Source organism: Balaenoptera borealis, assembly GCF_965194805.1.
Source record: "Balaenoptera borealis genome assembly, chromosome: 1".
Taxonomy (NCBI): Eukaryota; Metazoa; Chordata; class Mammalia; order Artiodactyla; family Balaenopteridae; genus Balaenoptera; species Balaenoptera borealis.
In genome coordinates this window covers 155,215,948-155,237,860 of record NC_138860.1, presented here as the reverse complement: position 1 = coordinate 155,237,860, position 21,913 = coordinate 155,215,948, and the positions used below count along the sequence as shown (strand labels likewise).

General features: G+C 40.3%; 2 protein-coding genes across 6 annotated transcripts in view; one reads left to right on the top strand and one right to left on the bottom strand.

The window, feature by feature from the left end:
• STIL (STIL centriolar assembly protein) overlaps positions 1–8,586 on the bottom strand; it is a 67,530-nt gene extending 58,944 nt beyond the window's left edge. For 4 of the 5 annotated variants that reach the window (XR_014238107.1, XM_082370214.1, XM_082370216.1 and 1 more), the window contains exons 1-2: positions 8,409–8,586; positions 7,979–8,082 (exon numbers count right to left, since the gene is read on the bottom strand). The gene's annotated coding sequence lies outside the window, so the exon portion shown is untranslated. Of the gene's footprint in view, positions 1–5,055; positions 5,241–7,978; positions 8,083–8,408 lie in introns of all 5 variants that reach the window. The other variant, XM_082370215.1, reaches the window with a different exon arrangement.
• A 157-nt stretch (positions 8,587–8,743) lies between these two features.
• The window catches only part of CMPK1 (cytidine/uridine monophosphate kinase 1), a 33,354-nt gene continuing 20,184 nt past the window's right edge, over positions 8,744–21,913 (top strand). The window contains exon 1 of the mRNA XM_082371939.1: positions 8,744–9,056. Coding sequence (XP_082228065.1) covers positions 8,886–9,056 — 171 coding nt within the window. The 5' untranslated portion in view covers positions 8,744–8,885. The remainder of the gene's footprint in view (positions 9,057–21,913) is intronic.

Genomic DNA, 21,913 nt, shown 5'->3' with positions numbered 1-21,913 from the left:
AAAAGTAATTACTGACTTCATTTTTAGATTGGAATGACTCAGCCTCATATTTAGGACAACCTGGAGGAGTCCAAAGGGCTTATTCCTTAGGTATTAAAAATTTTGTTTTGAAATATGGTATGATGTAACAAGCATTGGCTTTGGGCATCTGGCCCCAATTCTGCCATTTAAACTCTCTAAGATTGATTTTCCTCGTTTGTATATTGTACATTATCGTAAAAGAGTTAATTCATAATAAGTGTGAAAGTCAATTAAAAGGCTGCCCATATATTATTAGTCCAGGTATACTGACAACTGACAGTGTTAATAAATGAGCAACACATTGCTGTACATACATAGAGATTAAGGGAATGGTTTGTTAAATTAGAGAATAAGCTTAAATTAGAGAATAAGCATAGAGATTAAGGGAATGATTTGTTAAATTAGAGAATAAGCTTAATAAAATCTACAAATGTTCTACCAAGGATCTACTACACATTAAGCTTTGTGCTAGATGGCATGGGGAATTGGAAGGACATGACAAGCAAAGAACAAGGAAGGCACAATTTTATGGGGGGGGGTAATAAGAGGTAATTATCCAAAGCAAATATGAATTATTGTTAGATTATAGTCCAGTTTAAATAGACTGAATATATACTGTGCTATTCTTTGATCCTTGCTTATATATATTTATGTCATTTCAGGACACCATGGAATTGCTATGGCTATTGGCCCCTACAGAGAAAAGCTACCGGTATTATTTTTCAAATTTCTAAGCACTTTAATTTGCTTCACAGAGAGCCATTTCCAGTATGTCATACTTCTAAAAAAATGTATGAATTTGTTGCATAAACGATGCTACAAAGAAAAAAAATGTAAAGGGAAAAATTAATCCAAAATTCTACATTCTAACATATCAATTGTTTTCATTTTTCCTTATTCCCTTTCAGTCCCTGACCACGTGACATGCTCTTTATGATTAGAACTGGTAAATGTTCAGTGTTATAAACCCTGATGTGCCTGCTAATAGGCTAGTCGTGGGAATTAAAGTGCTATTGTTTTCACCAGGAACAGGGAAGTTGGAATCAGTTACCGGTTCTGCCCTTATTTACTAAATTTCTCCAAACACCCAACTTTCCCTTTCTCTATTTACACTTCTGAGCTAAGCTGGACTGCTGCTTTTCCAAAACAACTACAGCTTTGCTTTTAAGGAACATCATATTTTTAAGGGGGACTGTTAATCTGTTAATTTATGCACAATTCCTTTGAGACTCAAACCTCTTGGGAGAGGTAATAATAACAATTTATGTGTCAAGTCATGTTGACTTATTTTACTTATTTTTTGAGCTTGGATTGTTTGGAATAAAGACTAGAATGAGCAAATAACACACATCGGTAAATTCTCTGTAAGTATTGGCCACACTGATTTTTTTTACCATCATCCTGATTTTGCAGACAAAGACACTGTAGGCATAACCAAACTACCTAGGCTTGCAAAGTTAACAGGCAAAAACACTGTAAGACCTGCCAAAGACAATCTCCCTTCACTGGTCAGGCTGCCATTCTGCAGTATGGACTGAGCTCAGCTGACAGTCACTCCCAGAAGGGTAGGCATATTGTCTGTTGCCAGATTTGGCACATCAGCTTTTAAAAGACCATGTTTCTTTTAACCAATGCTCTCAGAATCTTTGATAAAAGCTCCTTTGATAAAGCATTACAGCAATAACCGTGCAAATCTGAATAACGTGAATCTTCATCTTAGAACCTCCATTAAGCATCAGGCTGTGTAATGGGCCAAGCATCCCTCCAGGAAATAGATCACAATATAACAGATGGCTATGAAGTCCTGAACACAAAGCATATGGCCTGCCACCCACCCACTTGTGCCACCCACATGCCCTATCTTTGCTCCATCACCCAGACTGATCCTAGAAACCAGTTCCTAGGTATACTCAAGAAAGGTATTTCTGGAATTACAAGGAAGTACTTGCCAAAGACCATTGTAGATAGAACTTGAGTGGCAGCAACCAAGTTATATATTCTGAATCTTCCAAGAACCCTGGAGTTCCCTTAAGAGAGCAAATCACGTTGTAACAGTAACACATTATGTTGTACAAAGAGTAATCAGACATAGTCTCTTCCTTCAAGGAGCTCTAAATCTAGTATGGAGATACACAATACACCACAGTGTTAGGCCAGAAGTAAACAAGGAACAGAGTAAGTGTGGTGGTGGTGGTAGTGGGTGTAGAAACACAAAAGAGGGGCACCTAACCCAGTCTTGGGAATTTAGAGAGAGCTTCCTGGAGGAAGTAAAATCTGAGCTGAATCCTGAAAAATGAACAGCACATACCAGCAAACAGGTGTGGTCAAGAGTGGGAAAATGAAAGTATGGGAACAGATATCTAAAGGACAATTATGATAAATAGGACATAAATGGTGACAAGGCCCTACTTCTCAAGACCCTCAAGAGTTCACTAGGAACATAGCTATACTCTGGGAACAGTATGCATACACTGAATATATGCCCCAAAGACCTAACGTACTTGATAAATAAACTCATATGGGTAGGAGTGGGTTTTGAGGATAGCTCTTGTTATACATCTTTCTGAGATCAGTCTTCTCATCTGTAACAGAACTTACTTTGAAGGGACTTTGTGAGTATGGAACTTTTTATCTCATAAAGGGTCAGTAATGTATAGAAAGAATGCATATTTTGAAGCTATACATGCTAAGTTTGAGTTTGACTTTGCTATCTACTGCCTCTGTGGCCTTGAACAAAGTACTTCCACTTCCTGGCTCTCTTTTTCAATCTGCAAAATGACAGTACTAACTTCATAGCATTACGAGCATTTTATAAGGCAGGCTTGATGTTTAGCCAACAGACAACTGGTAATATTGTGTTGGTGGTTAAAAGTGAATTATTTCCATATGAGTTGTATATAGCTTCTCCCCTGAGAACTTTGAATGCCCTCTTCCCCTCTCCTGGGACACCTAGGACCTCCTCAAGACCCCACAATTAGAGGACTGATGCCTGGCACAGCAAATCCCCAGCACAGAAATCTCTATAAATATTCTGATTGTACTGATTATTTAAAAGTTTGAATATCATCCAAAAACTAAGTAATATAAGTGAAATCCTTGGCACATAGTGGATATTCAATAGATATTAATCAAATTTATGTAATCTATGGATTCAATCTATGGATTTAGGTAGGAAATGGCCCTCTACCATTTACAGGTGACAGCCATTTACTTAATATATTCTTACTGAGACATTTTCTTATTGAGGGTCTGATTGTTTGCATCTAGGTGGAACTCATTGCTTCTCTGCCACCTCCAAGGAGTAGGAGCACTGATATAAGGCTAAGGCAAAATGAATTCTTTGGGGACAAATGAGGACCAAGGTGCTAAGAGTTAGACCTTTCACTCTAGACCAGCAGGCGGGTTAAATGTTCGAGCATCAGAGTAGCACCGTGTCGTTTACGGATCCTAGCCTCCTTGGCTTGGCTCCATGGGACTGCCTGGTGTGGTAAACAGGTGTCTTGGAAAAACACTTCCATGTGTCTCCTCTCTCTACCCACAGCACTACTCATACTGAACACTTCTGGTCACCAAATGTGTGTGCCGTTTGGGCTGGGGGTGGTGTTCCCGTGCCAAGCATTCCTTGTTGTTTTAATCCACTAAGGTGTGCTGCGTAGGAACAGATAACCAGAATAGGCCCAAAGAGCCAACAAATAATAAACTGTCCTTTTGGCCTAGTCTTGTTCTTCCTGGAAATGACTTCCTGGAAAACCCTTGGCAGATGTGGGTATCTAGGTTTCACTTTTTTTATATCTTTCTTCTTTAGTATTTTCTTCAGTTGCCTAGCATGGTTGGCAGGAGATGGGCAAGGTGCAGGATACTTAGGACTTAGCCTACTATAGTCAAGTTCTCCAGGGAGTCAAAGAGAGAAAAGTCACTACATATTGCTCTAAGTATACAATGAAGTTTTGAACCCAGACTCCTATGTGCAATCATTAATACTGGTGGACTCTATCATGGGAGCCAGAAAGACTATCTTTTTGTTTCTCTCCTAACGCATGTGAAAAGGGCACAAGGCTTTCACTAAAAGCCAAAGAATAGCTTTCTAGACCCTTTTCCACAGATGCCCATCCCCTTAACATCTTTCAACTCTGGCAATTATGCCATAAGAGATACAGAAAAGTCACTTAAGAGAACATGCACAATGGAAAAGAGGCACATTTGCTTCAATATGGCCTTTTTTTTTGTACTCCTACTACCTCTTTATAATATGACCAGTCATTCTTACTTTCAGCTGACATGTCCTAGGTCCTCCTCCCTGGTAGGTGGAGGATTTGGAGCCTTCCTCTGAGCTTGGATTGGACTTCTAACACCAGGCATTCTGCTAGGCCATGGGGCAGCAACTATAGCCTGTGGGCACGTGTTTTGGTATAGATTTACAAGCTAACAATGGGTTTTGCATTTTTAAATGGATGAAAAAAATGAAAGAAAGAATGACATTTTGAGACATGTGCAAATTATATGAAATTCAAATTTCAGTGTCCATAAAAAAAAGTTTTTAGGAACATTATCACGTTCATTTGTTTATGTATTGTCTGAAGCTGCTTTTTACTATAATGGCAAAGTTGTGTAGCTGAACAGAGATGGTATGGCCCACAAAACGTAAAATATTTATTATCTGGCTCTTTTCAGAAAAAATTTGCAGATCCCTATGCTAGCTACCACGGACATGCCCTCAAGAGGCATAGTAGCAGCAATTGGATAACTGTCCCTCTTCTCATCAAAAAACTAAACACAGTAGGATGGTTTGAGGTCATCTACACCAAGGCTTTCATTTTACCCTTCTCTCCATTTCCTAGTTGAAAGATGAAAAACTGAAGTTCCGAGATTCACAGGAGTTTCTTAAGGTTACAGCGACTTATTGGTAGCATAGGGACTTAAACATAGGTCTCCCTGCTCTTAGTCAGATGCCCCTGCCTGTTAATCCTCCCTGAGTCCTAATTATTTGTCGTACTAAGTGGGAAGAGATCTTGGATCAGGAACTTACTTTCTTACCTGTTACCCTTTGGTAACATGAAGACTTTGGACTTATGAACTCTACAGTTCCTTTCAACCTTGATGTGCTCTGCTTTTTAAACGAGATAATGCCAACTCTATAGCAACAACAACAACAAGCTGAATTCCAGCTCCTGCTGCTTACTGGCTGGCTGTCTTCAGACAACTTTTGGCTTTGGTTTCATCTGCAAAATGAGTATAATAGTAACACCTATGTCACTAAATTGATAAGATAGTAGCTATGACAGGTGTCATAAACAAGCAAAAAAGGGACTATTTTGAAGCTATATGAATAATAAGTTATTAATAATAAGACTTCTCTAGCTATGATAATCAGAGATATTCCACTCCTTCTTCCATGATGGGAAGGGAAAGGTAGAAGTGTGGAAAGGAAGAAAGCAGGAACTGAAGGGAGAAGGGATTAGAGGGGCAAAGAAAGAGGGTGGGGAGGAGAAAAGGAAAAGAGAAGTAGATGGGGAGAAGGGGAGGAAGTTAGAAATGGGAAAAGAAGGGGAGGGGGAATGGAAATAAGTAAAATAAAAAAGAGTGGAGGGCTTCCCTGGTGGCGCAGTGGTTAAGAATCTGCCTGCCAATGCAGGGGACACGGGTTCGAGCTCTGGTCTGGGAAGATCCCACGTGCCGCAGAGCAACTAAGCCCATGCGCAACAGCTACCGAGCCTGCGCTCTAGAGCCCGCGAGCCGCAGCTGCTGAAACCCACACGCCTAGAGCCCGTGCTCCGCAACAAGAGAAGCCACCGCAATGAGAAGCCGACGCACCACAACGAAGAGTAGCCCCCGCTCACCGCAACTAGAGAAAGCCTGCGCACAGCAACGAAGACCCAACACAGCCAAAAATAAATAAATTAAATAAATTTAAAAAAAAAAGAGTGGAGGAGTTGGGGGAAAAGATGGGGAAGAGGCTGAAAATACTGTGAGGGAAGAGGAAAGGGGTAGTACAGGGAAAAGGAGAGTGGTGGTAGCCAGACAGAAGGCTGTACCACTATCCTCCTCTCCTGTTTGTATCCCTTCCTGGCACTCTGCCCTCAACAACTTAGTTTCTCTCTTGTAGTCTCTCTCTTCACGCCAATACTATCTCACTTAAACTTCTACTTGGATAATAAATTGAACACCCGGGCCTCTCAGTTCTAATAACAGGGTGTGCGTCTGCTTCACTCTTCCACTCCCATGGGCTCACCCCGGATCTCAGCATCAGCAGAAACTCACAAGCTCTGATACCTCAGTTCCAAATATCCAACTCAGACCACCAGCATCTGTACTGCCTGCCTGCTCACGTGCTCAAGTACTCCACTGCAACCATTCTTTGACATCGATACTTCTAATACCTTGGCCCCTTTCCTGGCTCCCCTCCACATCCCCACTATTAGCCCTCACATGCCACCATTTGCTTTTCTGTATGATTTTGATTCTGCATACATCATCATAAACATTCTCTTGCAAACAATCCCTTAGTCTTCTCTCCCTCTGTTGTACTTCCCTGGCAAAACCCCAATCCCAGATGAACTCAACAGTCTGCCTTCTCTCTGCCTGCACCTGAACAAATATTTTCAATTATTTTAAACCTATGGTCTCAAAAACCAGATGAGCTCTTAATACTTCCCAGAAGTCCTACTGATTAGTTTTCTTTAGAAAAACACATTTTCCAATCTCAAAGATGTCTATTTCATACCTTCTCTCTCCTCAAATATCCTAGTCCCTTCTCCTTCCCCCCAGGTAATATCGCCCTTTCTTTACTAAGAAAACAGAAGTTATCAGACAGGAACGCTTCCTACCTTCAAACCTTCCTGCAGCTCTACCCTTCTTGTAACTCCTGTTACAAATGAACATCTTCCTCTCTAAGACCTTTTAAATCATCTAAGGCCCTCCATGTGCCCTTTGGACCTGCCCATCTGACTTTTCTTCTCAAGGGTTACCTTTCTTCATTTCTGTCAAATCATTCCTAGCGGCTTAAATACAAGCTTGAGTACAGCATTGACCAACAGAACTTTTTGTGATGACAGAAAGGTTCTGTATGTGTGCTGTCTAATACAATTTCCACTAGCCACATGTGACTACTGAGCTCTTGAAATGTTGTTATTGTGACTGAGGAACTGAATTTTTAATTGTTCTTAATGTAATTAATTTAAATTGCCACATGTGGCTAGGGGCTACCATATTAGACAGCATGGCCCCTATCTCCCATCCTAAATGAACTTTGCCTTGACCCTTATTCTCAGTATTGTTTTCAGTTACTCATCTCCTATCCACTCCTTTTTCAGTCGGGATTCAAATTAGATATAGTGTATGATTTGCTTTGGGCAGAAATGTAGAGTTTCTAAGTCTCCCTGCTGCCAAATCCAATTTATCTGTACTCATTTGTTTTTTGTTTTTTGTTTTTTTTAAAGGCACTGCCATACTCATCTAGGTTTTCTCTTATGTTATTTTCTAGCAGTTTGTAGTGTAAGTGCCCGAGAGTTTTGTTTTGTTTTCTTTAATTGTAATGTAAGTGTCTGACCTTAAGCTTTTTTTTTTTTTTTTTTTAATAAATTTATTTATTTATTTATTTGGCTGTGTTGGGTCTTCGTTTCTGTGCAAGGGCTTTCTCTAATTGCGGCGAGCGGGGGCCACTCTTCATCGCCGTGCGCGGGCCTCTCACCGTCGCGGCCTCTCCCGTTGCAGAGCACAAGCCCCAGACGCGCAGGCTCAGTAGTTGTGGCTCACGGGCCCAGTTGCTCCGCGGCATGTGGGATCTTCCCAGACCAGGGCTCAAACCCGTGTCCGCTGCATTGGCAGGCAGATTCTCAACCACTGCGCCACCAGGGAAGCCCTACTCATTTGTTTTTAACAGTGTTCACTACTACACCACCACAATCCCACCCCAAACACTCTTTGCTGGAACACCACATTCTCCTGGTTTTCCTCTTACCTTTCTGGCTCTGCCTTCTCAGGTTCCTCCTCCTCTCTCCAACTTTTAAAGGTCTGTTCACTAAGACTCATTCCTTGGACTCCTTTTGTTCTCAAGATTTTTCCCTAATGCAAGGGGCAGGGAAATGGAGTTATAGTTAAAAGGGCTTCCCATTGCAATTAGAATATAATCCAAACTCCTTTCCTTAACCAAAGGGCCTGACTGATCTGCCGTCGGCCAAACTCTCCCACCTTTCATTCCCTCCTTCGTTTCACACAGCTCTGATCTCACTGGCCTTTCAATTGCTCTAACAGTTGAAAGTTTTAGGTTTTTTGCACTCGCCTTTTCTCCCTTTGTGGGACACTCTATCCCAGTCTTTGCCTAGTTTTGCTCTTTCCTATCCTTATGCCTTGTCTTCTATGTCACCTCTTCAGAGGTCTGACTACCTTACCCAAATTACATTCATCTCTTGTTATTCCTCCGTTTGGTTCCTTCAAAGCCGATATTGCTATTTGCATTTATTTATTCGTGTGTTGACTTGTTCAGGTCGGCTGCCTGGCCCCTGGAATTTAAACTTGCGAGCACAGACAATGGGCTTTGCTCTCCCGTGGGTCACATCCCAGACGCCAGCCCAGGCCCGACACCAGGAGACTCAGTATAAAGGACCCGCGGACCGAAAGAATCAATCAGCCGGCTGAGGGGCGGGGAGGACGCGAGCGCGGCCCCGCGTAGGGGACGTAGGGGCGCGGCCAACGAGCTAGCAGCGGAAGCCCGCCCCTTCCGGCCGCGGCGCGGACGCCTCGGCAGCCACGGCGGCTGGACCGCGGCTGGCACCGGCTTGGCCCGCCCCCTCTTCCGTGCCCCCCTCCCGCTCTAACGCCTGCTCGGCCGCTGTCAGCTGCATCAGCGTCCTACCGAGCCACGGTGCATGCTTCGCCGCTGCGGCCACCGGCTGCTGCACGTCCTAGGCCTTAGCTTCCCGCTGCTGACCGGCCGGCCGCTTTTCCTCTGCCCGCACCGCCTCATGAGGCCGCAGGTCGTGTTCGTCCTCGGCGGTCCCGGCGCCGGCAAGGGGACCCAGTGCGCCCGCATCGTCGAGGTGAGGCCCGGGCAGCCGGCGGCTCCCTGTGCTTGACCGGACGCCGGGCCGGCCCGTCCCGCAGCGCGCGGCTGTCCGCGCCTCCCCCACGCGCCCCACCCCACCCCCCACCGTCCCGGAGCCACGGACTACGAGTCCCGGCGACCGGCGCACCGCCGGCTTGGCGGTGGTTCGAGGGTCCGCCGGCGCGTGGTATGTCGGGACTGGTAGTCCACGTCCGCCCGCCTCGGGGGGACCCAGAAAGGAGGGGGACCGCTTGGGATCGCTTTGTTCCTGCGCCCCTCTTTCATTTCATTTTGGGGACCAAGTTCGTCTCGAGAGTGGGCTGGGAGAGGGATCCCGGGAGGGTCCGTTTCCGGGGACCCCAGCGCGCAGAGGTCAGTGTGTCGCTGGTTGTGGGGCGGCCGGAGGCGGCAGCAGCGTCGATTTGGGTTAGAGGCTGGGTGCGCCCACCGCTGCCTGAAGGGGAGACCGGTTTTTCCACCACGCCCATTCCTGCAGGCCCTCTAAACTCTGAACCGTCTGCTAACTGGTCTTTATCCTAGAAAGGAGCCCCGGGCGACAGGGCGTTACTTTAGGTGTTCTGAACCCGTCCAAGTCAGTACCATCCCTGAGGCTCAGCCCGGGTTGGTGTGGTTGGAAAAAGACGTGGAGTCTGAGATCAAACTTCAACCTCTGGCCCGGCTGCCAACTTACACTTAGTCCATGGCCAAGTCACTTCCTCTCTCCGAGTCTCGGTTGTCCCCACTAGAACAGTAGAGGCTGTGCACACAGATTTAAACTCAGTATGAAATGCCTCCCAAGTCTAAAATGGTGTTACTTTTTTTTTTTTTTCCCCAAAAGCGTGGTAAGGTTAATGGTTCAATTCCGTTAACAATTTTCGAACAGGTACGTGGTTAGCTGCAGTGTGGGTGAAAGGCTTATTGGAGAATCGGGGGAGTGTTTGGGAGAGAAGGAAAACAGAAGATATCTAGAAACAGAAGAGGAGACCAGTAGTGCTGTAAAACCCCAAAGAATCCTTGTGAAACTCGGTGACCAGCAAAAGTTTTGACCCAGAACTTCTAAAATAGTTTCCTCCTCTTTTCCAGGATATGAGTTTTATTAGCTTTGGGATTTTACTCCTCTCCCAGGTTCATACAACCCACTCCTGTCCTATATTTTATTCTCTGAAGAGCATCCAGAAAAAGTCGGATGGTAGCATCTTCATTATGTGTTTTACAGCTATATTTATAATTGTTGATCATTTGTAAGACTAAGTGGAGCTAATTCAACCAAAAAATACATAAACATTTTTCTCCTTATTTTTGTTCGTTCTTTTCACTTTTTAAAAGACATGACAATTGGATAGTTTCAGATTTTTGTTGTATATATGAAATAACTCTTACATGTAAATAGCATAGTAGGGGAAGGAGAAAAGACTTTATTTTTGTTTGTTTTTTGTTTTTATTTTTATTGAAGTATAGTTGATTTACAATGTTGTGTCAGTTTCAGGTGTACAGCAAAGTGAATCAGTTATACATATATCCACTCTTTTTTAGATTCTTTTCCCATATAGGCCATCACAGAGTATTGAGTTAAGTTCCCTGTACTATACAGCAGGTCCCTATTAGTTATCTGTTCTATACACAGTAGTGTGTAAATGTCAATCCCAATATCCTGATTTATCCCTCCCCCTCCCTTCCCCCTGGTAACCATAAGCTTGTTTTCTACATCTGTGACTCTATTTCTGTTTTGCAGATAAGTCCATTTGTACCATTTTATAGATTCCACATGTAAGAGATATATGATACTTGTCTTTCTCTGTCTGACTTACTTTACTCATTATGACAATCTCTAGGTCCATCCATGTTGCTACAAATGGCATTATTTCGTTCTTTGTTATGGCTGAGTAATATTCCATTGTATATATAAACCACATCTTCTTTATCCATTCCTCTGTCAAGGACATTTAGGTTGCTCCCATGTCCTGGCTATTGTAAATAGCACTGCAATGAACATTGGGGTGCATGTATCTTTTTGAATCATGGTTATCTCTAGATACATGCCCAGGAGTGGGATTGCTAGATCACATGGTAGCTCTGTTTTTACTTTTTTAAGGAACCTCCATACTGTTCTCCATAGTTACTGTACCAATTTACATTCCCACCAGCAGTGTGGGAGGGTTCCCTTTTCTCCATACCCTCTCCAGCCTTTATTGTTTGTGGATTTTTTGATGATGGCCATTATGATGTGTGTGAGGTGATACCTCACTGTAGTTTTATTTTGCATTTTTCTAATAATTAGCAATGATGTAATGATGCTTTTTAGCCATCTGTATGTCTTCTTCGGAGAAATGTCATTTAGATCATCCGCCCATTTTTTGATTGGGTTGTTTGTTTTTTTAATATTGAGCTGCAAGAGCTGTTTGTATATTTTGGAGATGAATCTGTTGTCGGTTGCTAATATTTTCTCCCATTCTGAGGGGGAAAAGACTTCACTAGAGTCAAACAGATATGGGTTCAAACCCTAACTGTTCCATTTACTATCTCTTTAGTCCCAGAGAAGTTGTTGTTTTACCTTGGGTTCCTCTGTAAGAAGGAAGAAATAATACCTGTCTGGTATGGTATTTATGAATATGAAATGAGGTAAAGTATCTGGCATGTATAGATGCAAATAATATTTTCCTCTGTTTTAGAGTTCCTGTTCTTAATTTATGAGATTGGTTGTTTTTACTTTGAAGTGCACTGTAGTTTTACTTTTTAAAAATTGGTTTATGACTGATGTATTGGAATGTATTTAAATATTTTGTTTTTGAATCATAATGTGACTTTAAGTGTTCACACCCAAACTGATAATACCCATATTACTCCACTGGGTTAAAAATAATCTCCACATTCTGTAACTAGTATTTATTCTTTATTCTGTTTGATAATGGTGGATAGTATTTTAAAGTTTTTTTTTTTAATTAATTTATTTATTTATTTATTTATTTTTGGCTGTGTTGGGTCTTCGTTTCTGTGAGGGCTTTCTCTAGTTGTGGCAAGCAGGGGCCACTCTTCATTGTGGTGCGCGGGCCTCTCACTATCGTGGCCTCTCTTGTTGCGGAGCACAGGCTCCAGACGCGCAAGCTCAGTAGTTGTGGCTCACGGGCCTAGTTGCTCCGCGGCATGTGGGATCTTCCCAGACCAGGGCTCAAACCCATGTCCCCTGCACTAGCAGGCAGACTCTCAACCACTGCGCCACCAGGAAAGCCCAATGGATAATATTTTAAACCTGTTAATTAAGAATTATAAGATTTCCATGATGAGATATGTTCTATAATGTATTATCTTACTCTTTAAGATTTCAACACTTATATGAGCTTAAATTCAACTGTTTTCTTACAATTCCAAATAGCTTGTAATTCAGCAGTTGCTGTCTTCTAGTGGATTAAACAATGGAATGTCTATGGTCAGTTAAGTCAGAGGATTTTTTGTTTTGTTTTGTTTCTTTTGTGAGTCTCGCATTTTGACTCAATGTTTTATTATACAGGCAAATGTAAGCTGAATCCCAAACGATTGTAATTTTGGGGGCTAATTTTTTCTGTAGGGGAAAAGTTATATAAATCAAGGTTAAATTCCCCAACTATCATGCCATTACTAATTTAGCTAACAGGGTACCTGAAATGTGGCTGAATCAGAATTGTTTCTTTGGGAAGATTACATTAATTTCCAACTCAGGCCACCAGAAGTACATCTTTGTACCCTTGCTACAGAACCTGAGAATATCTGGCCCTCTAATATCCTGGGACATTGCAGTTATGGTTGAGGGTGTCACCAGAGGGAAGCTGTTGCTTGTTTTTTTTTGTTTTTCTAGCTGTGAATTCTACCTGTGCTACTTGCTCTCCCAGACCTTGAGGAAGAAAAGGCAGATCTGATGCAGCATCTTCTGAAAGTGTTGTGAACTGGAAAGGAAAGGTTTGAGGGAGGCTTTGAGATTGAATTTTGCCCATTTAGTTGAACTGATCTTTTTCAGTTTTGTTTTATTTTCTAACTAATTTTTAAGTCTGTCTTCTCATACTCAAATTTGTTTTTGAAAATTAGCCATTTTCTAAATCAGTGCAATCAGGAGTCAAGTGCTCAGAGTGGAGTTATTATTGTGGAATAACGTGTGACTAAAAAATCATGATGGAAGATACCATGTCATTTTTGAATTTTTTTAAATTAAGCTTTATTTATATTGTTTTAGCCCAAGAAAAATTATGGTGCCATAACCTAAACTTGTCTGAAAATAACAACCACAATTTTGCATGTGTTAGCTGGGATATTTAAACCCACTCTCTTTTAAAGATGTGAACATTCTGCTTAAATGAACAATTATGCTAAAGTTTATATCCATGCCAAATTGCTTTCTGTAGCACCCCAGAAGCATTTTTATCATCTTGTGTTTTAACTTCCTCCAGGACCTGTATGGGTAACTTATACATTGTATCCTACCTGCTATGCTTAGAAAGTTTTGGGTGATACTGACTTTAAGTATGTAGAAATCAGAAATTTGATTTTATTTATCTTTTTGTCTCTAGTGTTGAACATTGTACCTGACATATAGGTGCTTAATAAGTATTCTTTGAATGAATATATAGCACACCAGTTTGTCCTGAAGATGTAAAAAAATTTAAAATTCGGTCTCCAGGGGGCACCCAAGGAGCAGTTAGTACTCCCAATTTCAGGACCAGAAGTATTTGAATGAAACCTCTGTCTTACTCTGATTTCTCATGTAACACTTCAGTTTACTCTCAGTGAATAAATGGTATAGTTGTAAAAATATGATGAGCATTCTAAAATTTTTAAGCTCCTGATTACAAATCCCTAAAGCAGACTACCACTCATTAAAGAAACGAGATAGGAAGATCCACTGGACATTAAGCTTGCTTCAGAACAGGCCTTTCTCCTTTTGGTGGGATGGGCTGGAGTGAGAGATAGGTTTTTTTGTTTTTTTTAAAGGAAAGTTTAAATTATCTGTAAAAGAGAGTCCACAGAATCCTCGACTCTCCTGAAGCACCACCCTTTCATTAAGGTGATGGTAACGTGGGATTTTTGTTGTTGTTGTTGTTAAGAATTTGGAGGAGGGGAGAATATGTTCAGATTATTTACTATTCTTACTTTTGAAAACTTCATTTTTTTCATTGCATTTTAAGTTACAATAGTAATACATATTTGTTGGTGACCTCTAACCCTGAGGTCACCAGTATTAACTGTCTGGTATTAACTCTTTCTCAATATTTTTACAAATAAAAGTGCATATAGTTACCTTTTTTACCTCCAAATGGGATTATTCTGTTTTTTTTTTTTTTTACTGAATGTATCATGGCTATCCTCTCAGGCCTCTCCACATAGACTTAACTCATTTTTTTTTTTAATGTTTTTTCTTTTTAAATTAATTAATTAATTTATTTATGGCTGTGTTGGGTCTTCGTTTCTGTGCGAGGGCTTTCTCTAGTTGTGGCAAGTGGGGGCCACTCTTCATCGCGGTGCGCGGGCCTCTCACTATCGTGGCCTCTCTTGTTTTGGAGCACAGGCTCCAGACGCGCAGGCTCAGTAGTTGTGGCTCACGGGCCTAGCCGCTCCAAGGAATGTGGGATCTTCCCAGACCAGGGCTCGAGCCCGTGTCCCTTGCATTGGCAGGCAGATTCCCAACCACTGTGCCACCAGGGAAGCCCTAGACTTAACTCATTTTTATTAGTAGCTGCAGAATAGTCCATAATATGGATGTTACCATAGCATAGTTGTACCATTCCCCCCATTGATGGACATTCAGGGTAGTTTCAGGAAATTATTCTGCTATTGCAAACAGTGCTTCAATAAATTTCCTTGTAAATATAATATTGCATATGGATGCTTTTACTTTTGCAAGCAAAATTCCTAAAAGTGGGATTGCTAAGTCAGAAGATAAGTGCATTTTTAATTTTAGTTGATAATTGTTTGATTACTTTTCAAAAACATTATACTTACATTTCTATCAGCAGTTGTATGCTTTTTTTTTTTTTACTAGCACTGGATGATTATCAATCATTTTAATTTTTTCAAATTTGTTAATCTCCTCTTCAAAGTTTTTCTGAGTAAATTACTCATTTTTTCCAAGAAGTCCATTACGGTGAAAAGCATAATTAGACTTAAAAAAAAATTTCCCTTTACTTGTCGTTTATTCAGAAAACATTCTTTGAGAGCTAGGCACTGTGATAGTTGCTAAGGTGAATAAGACACAGACCCTACTGTCAAAAGTTTACAGTGAGCTGTGAGATATGGAAGTTAAACAGTGACTATGACAGGACAGAGTGGTAAGTCCTATGACAGAAATATACACACAGACCATTTAGATAAGGGACGTTTAAGTTACAGCTCAGTGGGTCAGGGAAGGCTTCCTGGGGGGCAGTGATATGTATGAGCTGAATTTAGAAGGACAGTAGGAAAGAAGCAGCCAGGAGATGTGGGGGAGTGGAGAACACTTAAGCAGAGTTACCCTTGCATAGGGTAGTTGGAGGTTTCAATTCTGAGAAAAGGCTAAGGAGAGTAAACGGACACAAGTGAGATTGACCCAGAAAACACTTCCTAAATGCAAACTATTTGCTCTGTCTGTGTTGGGGGATACTGGCTTCTAGAGGTTCTCAATTTAGAGTAGAGATAGACACATACTTAATAGAATTTCATGAGAAAAGATATGAAAGATTTTTGCAAATATTAAAGTTTAACATTAAATTGTTTTAAAATTGTTTATCAGGAGTTCCCTGGTGGCCTAGTGGTTAGGATTCTGGGCTTTCACTGCCATGGCCTGGGTTCAATCCCTGGTCAGGGAACTGAGATCCCTCAAGCCGTGCAACGTGGCCAAAAAAAACAAAAACTGTTTATCTTTTAGATTTGCCTCCCTAACTAGATTGTAATGTCTTCAAGGATGGGGACCCTGTCTTTTGCTCCTGTTCATTCTACTGCATGGTGTTTGAGGTGCCTACTTATCCTTCAGATCTTAGCTTAATACAGAGATTCCCAAACATTCTCAGTTCATGGTCCCCTTAGTGTCTCAGTAATTTTTTTCACAAACACCTTAGTCCAAAATAAGTATCTAACAGTTGTATTTATTAAGTAATTGGATCCAAACAATACTTAATAAGTATTTTCTAACAACTTAGTAGCTGTTTGAAGAAACAGTACATATACATTAAAAGAAGAGGTAGCAACTTAATTTCATTCTTATGTAACCACAGTCACTTACTAATGGGATGTAAATGCCTGTTGGCACTGCCCAGTTTCTCATACCTTGGAATCAGATTAGACGCTTCCATACTCATTTTATTTTCCACATTAATTTTCACGTGGTACTTATTTTTATCACAGCAACTGCCCACCAAAAAGTCAGCATCACAAAGATGTGTCTTTGAAAAGAATGTGCATGATCTAAAGTTGAAATTGTGAACTACCCTGAGCTGATAGTTCACATGATATCTAATAGATGTCCAGTGTTGCTCTGTTTCCCTTAAAAATGTAAACCCAGGGCACTCTTGTGAATTCGCTGCAGTGCTCCAGGGTACTTTGACATTCAGTTTGGGAACCATGAGCTAAAAATGATTTCCTCAGTGAAACTGGCCCTCACATTTTTAGACTAGGTCAGATTTCTCTATTATGTGATCTCATAGCACTTCAAAACATCTGTCAGTTTGTTATTCTTTTGTCCTTTCAGTTTTTAATTCTGTTGTCCTTTATAACATTTATCTGTTTGTAGCTCACGTTTAATTTCATGATTATTGGATTGTCTCCCTCGTTACACCATAAGCTCCATAAGGATGAGAACCTTAGATTTCTAAATTTACTCTTATATCTTCAGTGTCTAGTACAATGTCTGGCATAAATTGATGCTCAATGAACATTTGTTAAGTAGATTTTGAAGCCAGTCATACCTGGATTTCTGCCATTTAGTGAGTTATTTAAATTTTTGGCTCTTTGGTTTTCTCCCCTGAAAATTTGGGATATTAATCTACTTTACAGGGTGATTATGAGGATTAGCCAAGAGAATCCACGTAATAAAATGTCTGACACAGTGCCTACTTTGTGTCTGGTACTTCATATATGTTAGCATCTCTGTCCTTGCCTATTCTGTGCTTATCTATAAATAGTCAATGAAAGAAATATCTTGAGCAGTGTCAGTAGCTACACTTCGGTGGTCATTCTTAGTTAGTAGACTGAAGAAAAATTGATTTGCAAGGATATGAACAAATATCGAAGTGTCATACCAGTGTATTGTCTACTAGGCAGTATGTAGAGTTCAGACTCTGGAGTTAGACTGTCTGGGTTTGAATCTTATCTTAACACCTACTATGTGTGAGATCTTAGCAAAGGTTTAGTCTCTCTTTGCCTCAATTTCCTCATCTGTAAAATGGGAACAATAATATATAGTATCTACCTCAGAGGGGTGTTGTGAGGACTAAATGAGCTAATGTATGTAAAGTACTTAGAGCAGTGCCTGGCATGTGATAATTCCTATATAAATGTTAACTATTATTTTTATTATTATCATCATCATCTTACTTTTTCTGTGTTTTCCCTCCTGCCACACCTAGCTCAACCTTCTTTTGACTTGCTTAAGATTTTTTTCCTTCCTGATTTATTCCTTTGTACTTTGGAAGCTATACAATCTGTTTTTAGTGGTTACCCTAGAAATTTTAAGCACACATATTATTTAACTTAAGTCTAATATTAATATTTTTACTCTCCCCCAAACAATACAAATACCTTAGGACACAACTCTATTTTCTATCCTGTTCTTTTTTTTAGGATTTTAATTCTATATTGAGTTTTCTTTTTAATCCCCGCAAATGACCTGTTAATGTTTTATAACAAATGTTTGTTTAGAATAACTTACATACATACCATTTTCTTTACTAACCATTTATTTTTGCACCTCAGATCTTCCTTCTGAGATCATTTTCTTTCTTGAAGTATATCCTTTAGACGGTTCTTTAATCAGTATGGGCTTGTGGTTAGGAAATTTTGCTGTATTCTTTACATGGTAGGTTCTTTTTTCCTAGTTCAAGCACCTAGGGTATCATCCTTCAGAGGTCCTGACTTTACGTGGAGCTCGTTGATCTGACCTCCAATCCTATTTAGGTCTCAGTCTTTGTCTCCTTTCCCCTCTCTGTGGCTGATTAAATCCTGGGGTCTAGCCCCCTGTGATTTGGGGATGGGGAAAGTCCCCAGGGCAGCCATAGCTCCAGCACTCTCTCCTCTGGATTTGTGCTTTCTTGACTTATCTGAATTTGAGTTACTCCTTTAATTTTTGGCCAGCTCAGTCATACATTAAAAAATAATAATAAAATTATATATTAATAAATATACAAATATTAGAGATTATATATATATCCAACTACATGGGTGTGTTGTGCTGGGAGGGGTTTCTCTTTATTCATTTATTTATTTATGGCTGTGTTGGGTCCTCGGCGCGCAGGCTTTCTCCAGTTGCGGCAAGCGTGAGCTGCTCTTCATTGTGGTGTGCAGGCTTCTCATTTCGGTGGTTTCTCTTGTTGCGGAGCACGGGCTCTAAGCGCACGGGCTTCAGTAGTTGTGATTCGCGGGCTCTAGAGTGCAGGCTCAGTAGTTGTGGCGCACTGGCTTAGTTGCTCCGCAGCATGTGGGATCTTCCCGGACTAGGGCTCGAACCCACGTCCTCTGCGTTGGCAGGCGGATTCTTAACCACTGCACCACCAGGGAAGTCCTGGGAGGAGTTTCTCTGAATGAATGTATATATTTCACCCCCATCAAAATTAGACGCCTCTACCTAAGTCTGCCCTAGCTCAGAACACCTCTTCAATGTCAGTTCTTCCCTTTATCCTTACTCCCATTGAAATCTACTTGATTTACATCCTTTGGATTAAAGTTTTAGTGACGGTAATCGATTAAACACCACATCCTAGTTAAGATGCTAATAGGAGAGGACTGTAGTCACGAAAGACCTCCGAAAGTCACATAGGAGTACAGTATTTTAATGGTTGTCCTTCTGAATTGAAATTGAGAGCATTTCAGAGAAACCACTCTAGTAGTGGGACTTTTAGACTAGATAAGAGAGAAAAGGTGGAGACGGGATAACCATCTTACTCTTTGTGTCATGTTAGCTTGATCACACTGACTCTTGCTAACCTTAAAGCTAGTACTTTTAGCCCAGTTGCCATATGAGAATGTATTTATTCTAACATTTCAGTTAAATTAAGGACATTTTTCTAGACTGAACATGTGATAAGAGCATTTAGAACTTAATAGAGAACAGGTGTGACTGAACATACTGTTTGCCGACAGTTTCCTGCTGCTGGTGAACAAAGCTAACCAAACAGCACTTTGGTAAAGGAAGAAGCCCCAGTTATTACGTACCATTCTTAGAAACTTTCACTTTGAGGAACTGGGTCCCAAAAAAAAAACACATGTTCCATGCTTGGTTTCCATCAGTTGTCTCCAGAAGACCGGTAAGTTGGTTCCATTTATCATTAAGGTATATTCCATACCAACAAGCAACTGAATATGCTTAGTTTGGGACTCTACAAAAGACTGCTTCTTTGCTCACTTTGTGTTTGGAATTTCCATGATGTATTAGTCACTGATGTTTGCCACTGAAAAGTTCTATGTGCTTAATTTAACCTATAAGACTTTAAGTATAATTAGGTAGATAATAACATGAATTTCTGTTCTCTTGGTGTCTACTGGGAGTAAAGAGACAGTCCAGAAGATGTTTTATTGATATTATGTAATTGGGAATTGACTTGATGGTTAATTTAGGTTTTTAAATTGGAAATTTTTATTTGCTACTTATTTAATGATTATTGGGTGAGGCAAGTGGAAATGGAAATGGTGTCACAAGTGGAGAAAGGCAAGAAGGAAGCAAACGAAGCAAGGATGGTCAGAATCTGGCTGAATGGTGGGTCAGATATGCCTGGCTCTGTGTGTGGATAAAGTTCCTGATCTTCTCTCCATGCTAGGATACAACAAAATGATAAAGTCCATGAACTTGGAGTCTCCTTTTTAACTTCCACCAGCAGATTCTGTCATGCGAAGGCCATAGTAGCTTGATGGCAAGACTCTGTATTTCCATGTCTGTCACCTAGGAGTTACCTCAGAGGCCCACTGTGGAATAATCGTCACTGAGAGTCAGGAGACCTGGGTTCAAGTGCCAGTTTCCTCTCTGCTAACTAGCGAGTCAGCTTATCTCAGTTTCCCCTTTCATAAAATGAGGGGTATGGAAATAGGTGGTCTTGCTAGCCCTAAAACAGTTCTGTATACTGAGACTTCATTGTTAGATAGTATTGTAATCCTGTGTAGTCACATTCAAGAGGCATGTTATCCAATCACTATGAATATGTGTATCTTCTTTGCCATTCTATGCTGTATGAATGGGAGCACCAAGGAATTGTATTTAATAAATTCCCACTGTATTTCTTGTTTGCGTAGAACTTCAGAGTGATAAAAAAGAATGTGTAAAGGCAGGAAAAGGAATAGTTTTTTGAAGTAGAACAATTGTGTATGTATGAATTTTTTTTAATTAAAAATATTTAAGAAATGGGACATTGGAGCCAACTTTCTTACAATATAGCATAGTAGTAGAAAGAATGTAGACTTTGAAGTCAGTTGTTGGTTCACATCTCAGTCTAACACCTGTGGCTATGTTGCTTAACTTTTCTGATTCTGTTATCTTCATTTGTAAAGTGATGATAATAATGACAACTTCACTAGGTTGTTATAAAGATGAAACAGCATAATGCTTCTACAGTGTTCAGCACAGTACATGGCACTCAGTAAATTTGTAAAGGCTAGCATAATTCTAGAAAAGATCTACAGTGAAGAGATCAAAGAGTAATTTAGATTAAGGTAGTTTTGGGGAGCATTGTATTCCCATTGTTTACTACAGCATAAGGAAATGATTACCCACACTAATAAGTTTACAGATTTTTAAAAACCCAGGATGGTATTTTAGAGTTTATCAAATATGAAAGGTCTTTTCTACTTAGAGAAAATGTTTGGAGTTAACTTAGATTTAAAAATCCTAGAAAGGGCAAGTGGATTTAAGGAAAAGTTTATAGTATACATGCTCTTTATATTCAAAATAGGTTACTAGTTGCCAGATGGAGCTAATGACCTAATGATTGGATAAGTTTCATAAGTTAAGCCTGTATATGTACCTTAACTGTCCTGTTATTAAAAATATGCATACTTTTACTTTTGGTTACTTTTTAAAAAAATTTTTATTTAATTTATTTGGTTGCACCGGGTCTTAGTTGCGGCTCATGGGCTCCTTAGTTGTGGCATGTGAACTCTCGGTTGCGACATGCACGTGGGATCTAGTTCCCTGACCAGGGATTGAACCTGGGCCCCCTGCATTGGGAGTGCAGAGTCTTAACCACTGCACCACCAGGGAAGTCCCACTTTTGGTTACTTTTTAATTATACAAGTAGTACATATACATTATAGAAAAATTAGAAAATACAGGTGAGTAAAAAGAAGAGTGTAAAAATTACCAGTAATCTTACCATCCAGAGAAAACCACCGTTAATCAATATTTAGGGACATATTTTTCCAGAGATTTTTTTTTTTTTTTTAGTAGGCTCATACTCTGGAAACCTGCTTTTTACTTATAATAATATCACAAACATATCACCATGTTAATAAATGCACTTTTACCACATAATCTATATGATATTGTACTCTGTAGATTACATACATTATTTAATTAATTGATTCCTTGTTTTGGAAATTTTGTTTCTGATTTTTTCAGAAGTTGTATTCTGTGTTTTTTAAAAAATACTTGGAGATATAATTTATATACCATACAACTCATCCATTTAAAGCGTAGAATTCGGGACTTCCCTGGTG